This window comes from Perca fluviatilis, chromosome 6 (assembly GCF_010015445.1).
Source record: "Perca fluviatilis chromosome 6, GENO_Pfluv_1.0, whole genome shotgun sequence".
In the NCBI taxonomy this organism is placed as follows: Eukaryota; Metazoa; Chordata; class Actinopteri; order Perciformes; family Percidae; genus Perca; species Perca fluviatilis.
This window is the reverse complement of record NC_053117.1, coordinates 18,297,379-18,313,149: the sequence shown is the minus strand read 5'-3', so window position 1 is coordinate 18,313,149 and position 15,771 is coordinate 18,297,379. Positions and strand designations below refer to the sequence as shown.

General features: G+C 42.8%; 2 protein-coding genes across 4 annotated transcripts; one reads left to right on the top strand and one right to left on the bottom strand.

Moving 5' to 3' along the window:
• Positions 1–1,516: 1,516 nt before the first annotated feature.
• LOC120560506 (neurofilament medium polypeptide-like) lies at positions 1,517–6,252 on the bottom strand. The gene is made up of 4 exons (XM_039803089.1): positions 5,467–6,252; positions 3,773–3,972; positions 3,538–3,662; positions 1,517–3,431 (listed from the first exon to the last, which is right to left on the bottom strand). The coding sequence occupies exons 1-4, from the start codon at positions 6,215–6,217 to the stop codon at positions 2,186–2,188; spliced, it is 2,322 nt and encodes a 773-aa protein (XP_039659023.1). The 5' UTR covers positions 6,218–6,252; the 3' UTR covers positions 1,517–2,185.
• A 3,035-nt stretch (positions 6,253–9,287) lies between these two features.
• fancg (FA complementation group G) lies at positions 9,288–15,557 on the top strand. Of its 3 annotated transcripts, none has more exons than XM_039803087.1 (14): positions 9,293–9,472; positions 10,214–10,307; positions 10,423–10,548; positions 10,698–10,870; positions 11,341–11,494; positions 11,652–11,782; positions 11,909–12,055; positions 12,294–12,454; positions 12,733–12,799; positions 13,015–13,331; positions 13,416–13,456; positions 13,546–13,719; positions 14,136–14,250; positions 15,264–15,557. In XM_039803087.1, the coding sequence occupies exons 1-14, from the start codon at positions 9,392–9,394 to the stop codon at positions 15,364–15,366; spliced, it is 1,884 nt and encodes a 627-aa protein (XP_039659021.1). In that variant the 5' UTR covers positions 9,293–9,391; the 3' UTR covers positions 15,367–15,557. The 3 variants fall into 3 exon arrangements, 2 of the variants coding, with proteins under 2 accessions (XP_039659021.1, XP_039659020.1); XM_039803086.1 differs by having other exon boundaries at positions 9,295–9,472; positions 10,211–10,307; XR_005639489.1 differs by lacking the exons at positions 13,416–13,456; positions 15,264–15,557 and having other exon boundaries at positions 9,288–9,472; positions 10,211–10,307; positions 14,136–14,249.
• The last annotated feature ends 214 nt before the right edge of the window (positions 15,558–15,771 follow it).

Here is a 15,771-nt window from a genome sequence, read left to right as displayed (position 1 = left end):
GTATATTGTATAGTCAACAGCTGGCCTTCGACCTTTCATTTTTCATCCTTGATGCTTTAATGGAAGGTTGTTATTCAGGATACTGATGCCAATTCCATCAAGGATTACTCTCATTTTATGATGAGCTAGGAGCAGAAGTGTTTGACAAAAATATCACTGTTTTCTTGCACACTGGAGTGCAAATCCAGCAGCATTTAACAAAATCCAGACATTAATGCCTCGTAGATTTATAGATATATGTAATTAGAAGTAGAACACAAGGCCTCTGGTGATTACTATTTAAAATGTGTGTGCTGCAATCTGGGACTTCTCTCTACTTGTACCTTCCTCAAGATACAAAAAAGGAAAGACTAACTTTAGCTATTCAGGGTCAAATTTACTACTGTGAAAAGAAACATTGTTGGATGGGATTGTTTGGTTCTTTAAGGGCAAAATAACTACTATAAATAACTAATTGGAGGAACTCAAAATTATCAGTAAATAGCACAAACAAAATGAAACCAGATAGTGTGTCTTGGCAGAAGTGAATAATTCAGGAGAACAGTAAGACTGAGTTCTAATAAGTTAGTGATATTCAAATGCCGTGACAAGAAAAAGAAACTCGTAACTTCCACCTGATGTAATTTATAATGCGTTTGTTGATCCCATTAGTACAAAGTCATCTTTCAGATGCAAAGAGATGGATGTTAATGAAACACTGAAATCCTGCCAGGAAAGATATCTTTCCAGTGTCAGAAAAAAGATGAATGGCTTTTGTAGCCAGCTGCTGTACTCGCATTAGTAAATCCTATAAAAAATATAGCTACACCTTTTCCGTGAAAGAAATGAGAAATTTCTGTAGAAATCTATGAATAGCTTGAACAGTACTTTAAGTCATGACCAACAATGACAGGATTTGTATTTCCTCATTTTGTTTATTTTTATTTGATTTGATTAGGACAATGCACATTAATCAACACTTCTGTAAATGCGCCAGTGTTAGTCAGTCGCCAAATTTTCAACTGTAGTCCTAGTTACATGCATGTCTTTATGTCATTAATTTGGTATGGTTTAAAAAGTGGTCATCTTAAGCCTATACGTGATACTCAACCTATTACATAATTGAGTGATATTTATGGAAATTATCATACATATATATATATATATATTAATGTGTGTATGTATAGTATAGTGATATTTATGGAAATTATCATATATATATATATATATATATATATGTGTATATGTGTATGTATAGTAATGGATTACAAAATAATTGCTTCAGTTTGTGAACTTATCTCTGCAGTTATCCGAGTATAAGCAAGCAGCGCTGCTCCTGATTTATACACTAGCGTGGTCTCTGGGACTCGAGTAAGGGTGCAGTTACTGCTGTGGGTGGGTACAGCGCCCCCCTCCCCCCCTCCTTATCCGCAGTGCAGTGTACTTACTTGCAGCATTTACCTTTCAGGCCTCACACCTTGCATGATAACTCTTGACACTTCATTTTTTTTGCAGATTAAGAAATCTCCCAAAAGCATTTTGTGTTTGATTTTTCATTCTTTATTTATCTGTTTTATATTGCATATTCTCAGCAGTTTATACATAACACATAGTCATCATTGTCCTAGCATTGCAGACCAAAAAAGTGAGACAGGGCAGTTCACCATCAGGAGAAGCTGCATTAAACAAGCAAAATTCAAGTCTTTCTTACTGATGTATCTGTAAATATAATATATATATATATATTATAGACATTTGTATATCCTTAAATATATGTTTTTATATTCAATATCTGTCACAATCTTTAGCTTGACATTGTTTTGAAATATCTACCCTTGAAGGCTTGTGTAGGTACAGCAGGCCCCTGCGGTCCCCGTCAGTGGGATTCAGTTTAAATGCACTTGTTATTTATTAAGGGCAGTTATCACATTCAGATAAAGAGTTTAGAGCATTCTGCATTCACTACAGTCATACATCAGAAGCATCAGGGGTATGTAATGGCCATACTTGGGGAGCAGGGGGTTATTTGCTACAGAAATCACTATTGCTTACATAGCATCACCTGCTTTGCTTTGGACATTAAAGCGCCCATCTGAACAGCTGGGTGCATCCAGTCCCTTTCTCCTGCTCTTTACCCTGCCTTCCTTCATAGTTCTTTGGCATCTCCACCTCCTCTCGTCGTGCCTTGAATCACAGGTTATCCGTCTTACTTCTTGGCCTTCTCCTCCTTGCTCTCCTTTGACTCGGTGCCCGAAGATTTCTCCGCCTTCCCTCCATCCTTCACCTCTTTACTCTCTTCTTTACTAGTCTCCTTTTCCGCCTCTGGCTTCTTCTCGTCTTTCTTGCTCTCTGTTTTCTGGGGTTCGGCTTTAGGTGCGGACTTCTCCTCTGGCTTCTTCTCCTCTGGCTTCTTCTCCTCTGGCTTCTTCTCCTCTGGCTTCTTCTCCTCTGGCTTCTTCTCCTCTGTTTTCTCGGGCTCTGCTTTAGGGGCAGGCTTTGCCTCGGGCTCGGCCTTCTCTGATTTAGGAGTCGAGGGTTTCTCCTCCTTGGCGGGGGGAGCACTCTCTTTAGGCTCAGACTTGGGGGCAGGTTTATCCTCTGCGGGTTTGCTGGGAGCAGCAGGTTTCGAAGCGCCATCTGTCTTTGTAGCTTCATCTGCCTTGCTTTCTTTCTTCGAATCAGGTTTGTCTGCCTTCTCTGGCTCTGTCTCCTTGGGCTCTTGCTTCTTCTCTTCCTTCACGGGTTGTTCTTTCTCCTTCTTTTCCTCCTTGACAGGCTTCTCCTCTTTTTTCTCCTCTTTCGGGGTGTCTTTGGCGGTGGCAGGCTTGGCCTTCTCTTTTTCTGGAGACTGTGGTTCAGGGGTCTTGGGACGAGGAGATTTAGATTCAGGAGATTTGGGTGAAACAAGTGACTTTGAATCATCTCCTGCAGGCGACTTAGCGGGTGATTTGGGCATCGGGGATTTGGCTGGTGGTGATTTAGATTCTGGGGATTTTTGTGGGGATTTAGATTCTGGGGATTTGACCGCAGGAGATTTAGGCTCAGGGGATGCAGCCTTTTCTGGAGATTTGGACTTCTCTTCTTCTTCACCTGCCTCCTCTTCCTCTCCCTTCTCCTCATCCTTCTCCTCCTCATCCTTCTCCTCCTCTCCCTTTGCTTCCTCCTCCTTTTCTTCTTCGCCCTCTCCTTCCTCCTCCTTATCTTCTCCTTCCTCACCTTCTCCCTCCTCTTCTTTGGTTTCCTCATCGTCTTCTTTCTCTCCCTCCTCTTCCTCCTCATCTGCCTCCTCTGTCACCTCAGTCACCTGGGTCTCATCGGTCTGTTCCTCCACGATGACGGTATCTGAGATCTCCTCTCCTTTCACTTTCAAGTGGGAAGAGATTCTGCTCTCCAGGTAAGAGTACGGGCCTCCTCCTGACACAAAGCGATTCTCCTCTCCTTCCAGTAACTTCCTGTTTTAAAGACAAAGACACACTGTCAGTGAACATGTCAATAACCTTGGCCATTAAGAAGCCAAATAATCAATTTAATCCTGTTTAGTTTTTAACCCTGACCAACCTATAAGCAGCAATCTCAATATCTAAAGCCATCTTCACATTCAGCAGCTCCTGATATTCTTTCAGCTGGCTGGCCATCTCCCATTTGGTGGATTTCAGCTCATTGTCCAGCTGATTGATGGCCTCCTGCAAAAATAAAACGTGCAGCATGACAAATATTATGGTATGGAACAGAGATGTGAAATTAATGTGGGTTTCCCTGTGGGATGAGTGTGATTCTTGTGTTGATTTCCTGCCTGTAGTGAGTTGAGTTCATCGTGGTGTCTGTCTTCACTCTCCATACGCTGCCTCTCAAGTGAGTCCTTGGTTCCCCGAAGAGTCTCCAGCTCGATGGTGCGGCTCTGGAGCTGACGGCGGTAGTCTGCGATCTCGTCCTGGCTTCCACGAATTGCATCCTGGTTGGACTTAGCAGCTTCAGACAGATGCTCCATACGCACTGCAGAAATAGCATACACAATTATGTATATGATTTAGGAATCCCATTTGCTGTGTCATACCATTGACCGGCTCATGTCCAAAAACAGTTTGAGTGACCTGCTAAAGTACAGATAAGTTATGCATTCTTCTTCAGTCCATAGACATGCATTGTTGTTTTTTTTATCTTGGTACTGAGACATTTGACCTGTCCTGAGAGTCTCTACTGGGGGCCTGAGTAACCTTGGCAGTGTCCATCTGTCAGTCAGTAGTCTGACTCAGCTCCCTCCCTCCTCCAAGCATGAATGAGCCACAGTGCTGCAGTCAGCTGGACACCACCACGGGAAGGCCATTTTGTGGGCACCTTTCACTGGTTATATAAAGTCAGCATGTAATTGTGCAGCAAGGGTCAGTCTATAGGTCGTTCTGTGACGTGCAGTTCAGATGAAACCCTTCTTGGCTTTTAAAGTTGTCAATTGTGTATTTGTACAGTACCACAAAATGTGAGAAGCCTCTGTGCATATGGGTGTTGCCTCTATTTGCAGTATGATTGTGAAGAGGCTTGTCACAGGGTTTCATCCATGTCTATCCATCATATCTACATGTAAAGCTTACTTCCATGTCTTTGGTAAACTCCAATCACGACATCAGAGTGATGAAGCATTATCTGTCTTGTCTGCCTTCCACAAATAGCGACCTTGAAACAACTAGGCCTATTCTATTGGTTCAGGGCAAGAGAGACACACACACACACACAGCGCACATGGGGTGAAAGAAGAAACACACCCACTGTTACCCACAGTGAGAGTGCAAATGAGTCATAGTCTCTCTGTGTGCCATCTCACTCCTGCAGTGCTTGCCTTAAGTAAAAAATGATCCGTCTGCGGCAGCGATGCCCACAAACGCACCATTTACAAACTGGATGTCACATTATTTAAATATTGATCTTTGTGCATTTGTTCGTGATATCTGCCTTGACGTAGCGTACCTAATTTGCCTGCAATCGGCTATTAAACGTTCTCTCTTTAGTTTAATAATTGCGATCTGGTGGGTTGGTGGGATAAAGGGGACCAAGGCAGAATCTGTTAATCTGCAAGGTTTTAGAAGTCAGCATGCTTTGTCTAATAGTTTCAGTGTTGATGGTCTGATAACAAAAAGTAAGCGACCCTTACAACCCTGATATGAGCACGATACTGCAAACTCATTCACCTTAATCCAGTTTATGCATCACAATAGTATTTGTTTAAAACATGTAATTTATAACTTATAAGCGTGTTTGGTCTGGGCATATTTTTTATGCATGACACAATAATAAAATGATTCATTCATCTATTCATAGTGCTGCAATTAGGCTACAGGCTAATTCAAACGTTACTTAGACTTCAGCACCACGGACAGAGAACAAACACTATGCTGCACACTGAAAAGCGCACGCGGAAGTTTCTATGTGATTTAAAAACTCAAAGTTTTTTTTTCTTTCTTTTTTTTAACACGTTCCCCTTCTGACCCAACTCACCTTTGAACCATTCCTCCGCGTGCGTTGAGCTCTTGGATGCGTGACCGTCCAGCTGCGCACGGATCTCTCGCAGGGCGCCGGTGACGTCCGCCTTGAGCGCGTCCCGCATGTCGAAGCTTACCTGCGCGCCATGAATCTGATCGAGGAGTTCAGCCACTTCTTCCTCGTGGTTCTTCTTCAGGAAAACGGCCTCTTCCTCCAGGGAGCGGAGCTTCTTGTCCAGCTCCATACGCGCCAGCCGGCACTCCTCAGCATACTTTTTCATGGCGCGGGCGGCAGCCTCCAACTCATCCCGGTTCCGCGCCTCATCCTCCAGTCTGGCCCGTAGGTGCTGGATGTCCTCCTCCAGGTGATCGTGCTCCAGAGCTGCGCGGGCCTTCTCCCCGGTCAGCTGCTGCAGGAGACCCTTCAGGTCGCCCAGCTCTCGTTCGTAGTGCTCCCCAACCGAGGTGCGCCCGGCCTGGCTCTGCCGCAGAGCTGCCGCTTCCGCCTCCAAGTTGCGGTTGTGCATCTCAAGGTTGCGCACCTTGTCGATGTAGCCGGCGAACCGGTCGTTCAGGGTCTGCAGAATCTCCTTCTCGTTCCTCCGTGTCATGTCGCCGTTGAAGGTCTCCAAGCTGTCCACGGAGGATGGCTGGCTGTAGGTGAGGCGGCGGCGCTGGGAGTGAAAGCCGCTGGAGGACACGGAGGCAGGCCGAGCCTTGCGGTACGAGGTCGGGCCGAAGAGATGGTGCTCTACCGTGTAACTCATGTTGGCTGGGCCGGATGAGAACTGACTGCAGCAGGAGCGGGAGCGCTGGGCTTATATAGGAGGGAGGGAAAACTCACTCGTCAGCACCAGGACACACGTTTAAAGCGATATCTGTTCTTCAGAGAAGTACTGCTTGCGCAGGAATATATTCACCCTAATCAGTGTAGCACCTTGTGGATGAGTTGTATTTTACTTAAGGTGTTAATGAGGTGTATTTTATCAAAGCAACACACCTAAATATTGGTTTTATAGAATGTAAATTGTCAAGCATCACTTTTCACTTTCTATCTTAAGGCTTTTTGTGCGTAAAAAATCTTGGCAGTGTATAGTGTTAAATGATTAGGACATGATTAATTTTAGGCCTATTTGCAACTGCCATTGGCTCTTTTTAAGAAGCCCTGATACATTACTACTTTTGCACGGTTTTACACTTTGGAAGACATATTCATATTTTAGGTGTGCTGTGGCTAAAGTCTGTGCACTGATTTTGTGGATGTGCAGTGTGTTCTGCTGATTCTCTGTAGCTGTACTGCTGCAGTGTGAGTTTGCAGATCCATGAAAACCCCCTGGGACTCAACTGGTGCCCACACACACACACACACACACACACACACACACACACACACACACACACACACACACACACACACACACACACACACACACACACACACACACACACACACACACACACACGGACGCACAGGTTTGTTTCTCCCCTTATACAGTACTTCAAACATTACTTTTCATCTCTTAATTTCTTCTTTTTTGTTGCTGAATAAAAAAAGTATCTTGACATGTATGCATGTGGTTTCAGGCCAGACATGACATGTGACAGCACTGACATAAAAACCCCAAACAGAAGCATTATAGTGCATGCACATCAGGCTGCACTGAGCTAAGATGATACCGCACTCACACAAAACCAATCTGAGCTTCCTCTGCTGATCTAAAGGGATGTCTGCTCTGAGAAGAGGACCGGTTCTGAGGAGCACATATTGATTACTCAAACTCCGGGTGAGTGAGTTTACACTGCATGCCTTAAAGGAGCAGGGACAACTGTGTATATGCCTTTCCCTTGAGATGAATCTTGAAGAATAGATGGTTCAGCACACATTCATTTCTCTGTATCAGCCATTCTTCGTCCCTGTGAACATGTGTGTTGTCAGCCCAATGACACCCAGGACTGTGTGATAGCCAAGGCCCTTAGCCTGTCCTCCAGCAACCATGTCTGCTGAAGGTCCTTACATCTTATTTTTAAAGGTGAAAGCCATTACAGTTTATCATACTTTTTCTCAAATGTGTTGAAATCCATGTTGGAACGTGTTGGTTTGCTATTTGGGAAACACAGTGAGATGTGTTTTGCACCACATCTCACATGTTCAGGGAGCTGAGGGCCATGCAGGACAGAAATAACATGCATCACATCCCCTCCCTCCACTAGCTTCATGTTTTATAAATGAGGATAATGGAGCAGAGTAGGCAGAATTCAGTTGTGACGTTACGAGGATCTCAGTATAGCTCATGTTCCTCAATACCTTGTTATTTGAACCAACTAAGCAGCTGAAGTCTACAAGACAAAAGACTCAATTTCTCATTCTGTATAGAATATATCTGTTGGAGAAATATTACAAAAATGGACGCGTTTTGGGTTTTATCACCAGTGATGGTTGGTGACTATATTCGTAATCAGAACAGTATTAAGCCACACACTGGGGAGCTGTTAAATCCAACAAAACAGGCAGATTTCGACTGTTGTTGGGTTTTATCAAATAGAACACAATCTGCACTTGAATGCTGCCATGGGTGGATTTGTCGCACTAACAATTTTTTTTATAAACCTTTTTTTAATGAAAATTTGAAGTCTTGCCATGTGAATGACATTGGCAGAGGGACAACACAAAAGAAGAGGCTCCTGCCATGTTATGACCTTGTCCTTGAAGGGATGGATGGAGAGAGGGGAGACAGAGAGAGATGGAAAATAGCAGGATCGATGCAGAGGAAAATGTCACAAAAAACTGAAACCCATCCTATGAGGGGAAAAAAACACTTGGGGAACTGGAATGAAACACATCTTTTGTGTATGTTTGTGTGTGCATGCCTACAGCTACAAGTGTCTGAGTATATTTGGAGCAGTGGATGTCAGAAGTTTCACTTGTTTTTCTATGGTGGTATATTTAGAGTTTTCTGTGATTTGAGACAAAGAAAGAAAGGAGGAGTTGTGATAAAGACAGACAATGGAGGTTGCAGACAACAGGGAACAAGGTGATGCACTGATGGAGGGATGACAGAGATATGAGAAGAGAGGAACAGGGTGAGAAAAGAGGGAGTCACCTTGGGAGGGACAAATAGAAAAATGGCTGTCCTGGCAGTCTCAAGGATGACTCAGCTGCAATACAATTACGGCCTTGGCTTGCGTTTACTTGCTTTAGACCTGTATGTATTGTGTGTGTGTGTGTGTGTGTGTGTGTGTGTGTGTGTGTGTGTGTGTGTGTGTGTGTGTGTATGTGTGTGTGTGTGTAAGCATGTGTGTGTAAGCGTGTGTGTGATTATGGGTGGATATCACTGTGGCCGATGCACATTTTTGTAATGAGTGGTGTGGGAGACCCAGGTTTGATTCCCACTGCGATATATCAACCAATGTGTCCCTGAGCCAGACACTTAACCCCTAGTTGCTCCAGAGGCGTGCGACCTCTGACATATATAGCAATTGTAAGTCGCTTTGGATAAAAGCGTCAGCTAAATGACATGTAATGTAATGTAATGTAATGAGTGGACGCAGAGTCAAACTGAATACATAAATGTACAATGTACAACGATGAGTGTGTCTGTATGTCTATTTGGAGGGTTATAAAGCTAATGACAAAACACAAACAGCAGAAGCCCTTCACAGTTTTGTGGCTGTAAAAATAGAATCCTTAAGTTGAAGTTTCCAGAACCCAAGTGAGGTTGGCTCTTTTTATACAGTCTGTGGTTTGGCTCTGTCACAGCACCACCTGCTGGAGACTAAGCAGACTGCTGGTGTCATTTCCTGATGTGTCCACAGGGGGCAGCAGCACAGCCCCACTGCACTAAACTCCCACTGATGTTTACTTCCTGTGTTAGCTCCGCTCTTTGACAAACGAGGGGAAGTTTAAACAAAACACCAACAACTTTTCAGAAAACGGCGATGTCATGTCTGATCAAATGTGTCAACCGCTTTCTTTATTATATAGATGGATCCAGGAAAACAACGAGCTGGTAGACAAATGCAAGGTAGCAAGTTAGCTGTTAAGTGTCTCGTCTTTTCAGCGGTTAACGTTAGCTAGCCTATACACAATCATCTATGCACAATCATTAGCTAAATACTGCAACGTTAATTTGGCGTTATATAAATCTGTTTATGCTTGAAAATATATTAAGAGAGCAATAGATTAGTGTGTAATCTTTTCTAACGTTAAATGTATACTTCTGGTATCCAATCATACTGGCGAATACTATCCTTTTGTGACATTTTAACACTCTTCCACTGTTATGTTTATTTAGAATTTTTTAATCTTTAATGTAGCTATTGTAAATATATCACAGTATAACAAAGTCCTGCATTCAAAGTTTTACTTAAATGCAGGAGTATTGACAAATATTCATTCAGATTCAAATATCAAAAGTAAAATTATCCATTATGCAGAATATTGCTCCTCTTCATAAATATATTGCATTTCATTATAATTGTTATAACGCATGTTTTAACATGTAAGCAGCATTTTAAAGTTGAGGTGGAGCTGGTTTGAGCACATTTTATACAATTGGATAGTGTAATCTCTATGAATCATTGGAAAACTGATCATATGTTTTCTATAGAAAATGTTTTTGAGAGATAGTAATGTAAAGTAGCATACAATGTGAAAATACTCAAGTAAAGTACAAGTCCCTCTAAATTGTACTACAGTATAGTACTTAAATACACTTATATACTTGGTTACTTTCCAGTTTGCTTTCACTTCATTCTTTTAGCAGCAAGGAGGAGGAGATGCCTTGAGCCCGGACCAGAACAAGACCCATCTGAGATGGTGTTCCTCTGAGTTTCACAAACTTTTAAAGAAAATCCAAGGTGCTCTATATCCTTCATCATACAAATGCCTTAATTGTTGTGTTGGAGAGCTCAGCTGTTACCTTATGCGTCTTCTATCGCCCTCCTTTAATTTTCCCATGTCCCTCTCCTGCAGGTATCCCTCCTCTTGCAGATTATTTACAGTTGGAGCTGACAGTGGTGTACAATGCGTGTTTGTGCTCCACTGCTCAGTCTCAATTTTCAGAAGCTGAGCTGCTCCTCACACAAGCCACAGAGAGAGGTAGACCTACGCTGTGAAATGATAAATGACAAAACCTTACATGTACAGTAAATGACACAGGAACTTATAGCACACATTCAGTTTTACGTATATTAGTTTGAAATGATTGCTCAGCTCTGACTTTAACAGCCTGCTCCTGTTCCCTACAGTTCTACAGATGACAGGAGATGCCCCCGTTGCTTCAGACCCTCCTGTGTTTTGGAGAACAGTTCTCAAATCAGTGGGAGACACAGCTTTGAATCCCTGTGTACTGTACCTTCTCTGTCTGCAGTGGGCAATATGGCTGTCCACCTGCCAGCTGAAAACTATACAGGAATGTCAGGTAAGATCCTGTTTTAGGCTGTGTTCCCTCCTCACTTGTTTGGTGTGGTTTAATTTAATTTATACAGTTTATTGATCATAAATCAGTGGGGGATTACAATTTACACATTGTTTTTGAAATCATTACACACAGGCCTGAAATACACACACATGCTCAAATGGAGAGTCAGTCAGTTAGCCTCCGAGGTCAACTCCATAATGGTTTGTTTGTGACATAACCATGGAGAAGGCTATGTGATATATATATATATATAAAACCTAGTCTACTCATCATGTATGGCTGGGCAATATATGGATATTATATCGATATATGAGAAATTTAGGATATTCCCCCATATTCCCTCCAATCCCACAGATAAATTAAATATGTGGTGTTTATGTTTGCAGTAAAATGTATATATGCTGGCATGCTAAGTCCCCAACTGTGTGGCATACTGTAAAGCTACACTGTATTTTTTTCCGGTGATGCAGGATGAGCTGTTCTCTGTGTTTGAGACACTCTCTACCGGAGTTTGGGATGAAGGGAGGAGCGAGCTAAGGGGAAAGTCCTCTGACATTCCACTACTGGTGATGGACCCAAGAAGGCTTTTTGAATTATTGCAGATCTGCACTATTATTGCCCAAGGTCAGCAACATTCTTTCAATTTCTAAATACACAAGTCACCTTGGTATGAACTAAAACAGGAGGCAGACAAACTTAGTAGCAGTACAGACACTATTATCTGACTCCTTGTGTTTGAGTAATTTAATCATGTATTTTGCTGTCCCCTGTATGTTTTAAGGTGCAGAAAGTTTGAGTGAGGGCCGGAGTTCAGAAGCGCTGTCTGGTCTGCAGACAGCTTCCTCCCTGCCTGCTCCCAGAACTCTAATAGCATACACGCACCTCCTCTCAGGCTCTTGCCTTGCCCATATGGTAAACATGCAGACAGAGTCTACACAAACAGAACAGAAGCAGAAATTTGGCATGTTTTATGCGTTGGCATAACACGTTTGAGCATTTGCATCCAGTGAGAGTGTGTGTGTTTGCATTTGTCTTCAGAGCCGCCCTCAGATGGCATTGCAGTGTTACAGGAAGGCACTGGAAACAGACTCCCGATGTGTGTGTGCTCTGTACCAGAGCATGCTCATTTACAGACAGCTGGGCAACACACAGGCTGAGATCCAAGCTCTTTGTTTGCTGCATTCAGTGAGTAGCACAAGTAATCAGTACGTATAGGAAAAGCAAAAAGGTGTCTGTAAAATGTGTCTAAATGTTTGTCTTGTTGATGTAGATACATTATTTTGTATGTTAAAAAATAGTATCTGCCTGTGTTGTTGTAGAATTGCCCTTAGCAGGTGAGCCAAACGTGTATTTGGGACACTGACACATATTCACGTAGGTGTAGGCCTGCATACTGAAACATGAAGCCTCTCTTGTCCCACAGACTTTGATGTTGCCCTTTGCCACAGAGCCTGCTCTGGCTGGTACTCGCCTCCTCTCCCCGTCCTTACTGCTGCGCAGCCAATCCCTGAGCAGCCTGCTCTCAGTTCCCTCTGCCCTCTCTGTTCTTCACAATCTGGCCCTGAAGTGTGTGCACCATGAGAGGTGAGAAGGCCAGCATTGTCTTTTTTCTGGTACCTGACCACTGCTTAAAACCAGAAAACATAGATGGAGATGAGAGTAGTCTACACATTTATTTTTTATTTATTTATCCTTTATTTAACCCCCAGAAAGGTCCCATTGAGATACAATATCCTTTATGCCAGGGAGTCCTGGTCAAGATGGACAGCAAAACAAAAAGTTTCATATACAAGTACAGACAGGGACAGATAACATGCCACCTAGTGCACATTGTAGTTTTTGAATGGGTGCTTTCTCTTCAGGGTGTCAGATGGTGTGGAATATTATTTGGACCTGCTGGCTGTTCTTCACTCAGAAGATCAACATGGAGTAAGACTGAAAACACTGACAGACACACATGATAATTTAACAGTGAGCTCTGTATAGCAATAGCGAATTAGAACTCCGACAGGGGGATGCAGGACCCTGACTCGAAGCGCATGCATGTTATGAGCTCATTTGTGAGAAGCCATGATGTATTTCCCCTAGGGAAGAATACTTTAACACGTTAATTGACATCTGTTTGCTGTATATCTCTGTCTCAGGTGCATGCTGAGGGCCCTCCCCTCCCTAGCTTGCCCGAGCTTTACCTGCAGGCTGGCGCTGCCTTGCTCATGGCCCGACGGCCCGCTGATTGCATGGCGCTGTGCGATGAAGTCATCACTACGACACTGGAGCTGCTGCCAGAGAAGGTGGTGTTGGAAGAGCCAGAGGAGAAGTGTGAGGCTGAGACCAGGCCTCTGTGTGCAGAGGGTGACGATAGGGTGGCGATGCTGCTCTGGGCGGGGGCTGCCTACCTCCTCCAGGGTCACTGCCACACTCACCTGAAGGACTGGAAACAAGCAGTGACTCACTACACAAGGTCTGTAAGATGAAATTGGCTTTATTTCTGTCATCAGTGTTGGGGATTATAAACAAACACACAAGCTTGCACCCTGCATTACAGGTGTTTCAACCTGCTGGTAAAGGTGCGCTTTAAAAAGGGAAGTAAGTACTTTTCTTTTTTCTTGATACTTTCAGAGAGGAATCACACTTTTTTACTGTTACATTTTATTCTGTTTATTGTTTAATTACAGGTTTCCAACCACAGATTCCCAGTACAGATATGATTGGCAAGCAGGGAACAGATCTGTGTATCCTCCAGAGGCTGAAGGGGCTTTCACTCGCTGGTAGGGGCATCAGCTTCACCCAGACTGATCAACTGAGAGAGGCACTGAGAGACTTGCAGCTCAGCATGCAGGCATTCCCAGGTATACACACATTACAGCTGTAACTTAATGATATATAGAGCAGAGCTTGAAGCTATTTTTGATTTTGGACATAGGATTAAGGCCAGTGCACTAGGGCAGAGGCAAGTTAAGGTCAGTCAAATGGTCTTTAGGCCTATACTTAGCATTATGAACTATGATTTGAACAGTGTTTGTCTGTACATGTGTTGGTAATGACAGTACAGCAAAAGGGTCTGATTGGGTTAATAAATGTGAGCTTCAGCTATGATCTTCACATCATTTTTATTTTTTTACACACAACACCTACAGTCCTGCACATGTATGACCCATGAACTGTATCATTTTGACATGAATGTACCGTAGGACTGTGGTGAATCAGTACTTGGTTTGCATGGTCCTTCGTTAGATTGTTAATCACGCTGTATGTGCTGTCTCAGAGTGCACGAGTGCAGGGCTGTGGTGTGGTGAGGTGCTGTGGAGACTTGGCAGGAGGTGGGAGGCAGCAGCTTGTTGGGAAAAGACCTGGAGCTTCACCCCGCAATTCTCAGTGGAGTAAGACACTGTCATTCTTACTTACACTGCAATGCTAAGTTTGTGGTTTATAGTGTGCAATTTATCATACAGTATCTGCACATTTTACACCTGTTCACTCAAAATGCATCTCTGATGACCTGGTTATACATGTACAGATCTTAATACATGTGAATGTGCCCAAACCCACTGTGGGGTCATGGGATTTGATTGTAGCCACACTCAGAGGTGGTCAGGAACCCATGGGACCATGCACTGGGTAGAGTGGGGTGAACACAGATATATCCCCATTTGCTTAACTTTTAAGGTGCATAAAGCAATACAAATCTCACAAAACCAGTTGATTTGGATGTTGTTGACAATTTTACAGCAAAACGATGAAGCATTTAGTATTCCATAATATCACTTCCCTTCATTGTTGTTGGTATGCAGGGAAAATTTCATCACCAGGTAATGAACTCAAATATATTATTTACTTAAGAAATTAAGTTAGACAACTTAAAAACCACACCAACCATGATAAATGCATTATTTTAAGTGGTTCACAATATTCCACTGTACAGATTGATAAAATACCTACAATATATGTTAAATAAGAACACTTTAGTGATTTCAACTGTAGGCTTGCACCGGAGGTGATGCATCAAGTAAGGACTTCTATCGTTTTCTCTAGCTGTTTGGTCAAGATGGCCATGTGCAAATGTGCATTTTTTTCTCTTCAGCAGAGGAAACATTTTCCTACAGATAAACTCAAATATAAACAGGGAGGCTAAAATCTGATCATAAGTGGTTACTCAAAATGCATTTGAGATGCATTCTGATGCCACATACGAACTGGAGTCTGTCACAGTTGGATCTAGACACAATCTGAATATGTGCTGATTTAGAATACTATGTCTGAACAGGATTTTTTTTTTTAAGAAAATAACATGTAAGCCCTAGTAATTTAATCAGTCTCTTGCTGCTTTAGACAGAGCATGTTTACTATGCTGTGATATTACTCTCATAACTGGTATATGCCTTCTGTGTTGCAGGAGTCTATCTGTGTACCTACAGGAACCCCAGTCCGGCCCTCTGTTGGACTCCTCGGAGCTGCGCCGCAGAATACAGGAACTTGGTCCTCCATTGTCAGCCTAGAGAGACACAAAAGAAGTATACCCTATCAATTACTGAACAGGATCAACTTTCTCTGGCCTGTGAACAGAAACCCACACCCACAACAAACATGCATCTACTGGGACAGTAAAATAAAGCATCTTGTTTGTTTGAGACTGAGAACACAATGTGGGGTGTGAAATTAAGATTAAATTGAAATTAAGATTACTTGACATACTGGTCTGAACTGGTTTGTAGGAAATACAAAGTGTATGTTGGCCAGGCAAGAGTAATCAAGACAGTAACTTTAATAATTGATTATGGTTTTTAAGATAAAGCATAATACATACAACTTTAGAAGATACACACCATAAACTGTGTTGCAGCTCTAAAATGCCTATTTAAAGCAATTTTTTTATGGATTGCTCCTGCAAATAAAATGCACAA

Bases quoted from the DNA above. Each gene is read 5' to 3' on its own strand.
- fancg (XM_039803086.1), top strand. From the start codon at position 9,392: ATGTCTGATCAAATGTGTCAACCGCTTTCTTTATTATATAGATGGATC. The intron at 9,473-10,210 runs GTAGCAAGTTAG...TCATTCTTTTAG, and splicing joins AGCTGGTAGACAAATGCAAG to CAGCAAGGAGGAGGAGATGC. The intron at 13,332-13,415 runs GTCTGTAAGATG...CCTGCATTACAG, and splicing joins GCAGTGACTCACTACACAAG to GTGTTTCAACCTGCTGGTAA.
- LOC120560506 (XM_039803089.1), bottom strand. From the start codon at position 6,217: ATGAGTTACACGGTAGAGCACCATCTCTTCGGCCCGACCTCGTACCGC. The intron at 3,663-3,772 runs GCAGGAAATCAA...TTATTTTTGCAG, and splicing joins ATGAACTCAACTCACTACAG to GAGGCCATCAATCAGCTGGA. The intron at 3,432-3,537 runs GTTGGTCAGGGT...TCTTTAAAACAG, and splicing joins ATTGAGATTGCTGCTTATAG to GAAGTTACTGGAAGGAGAGG.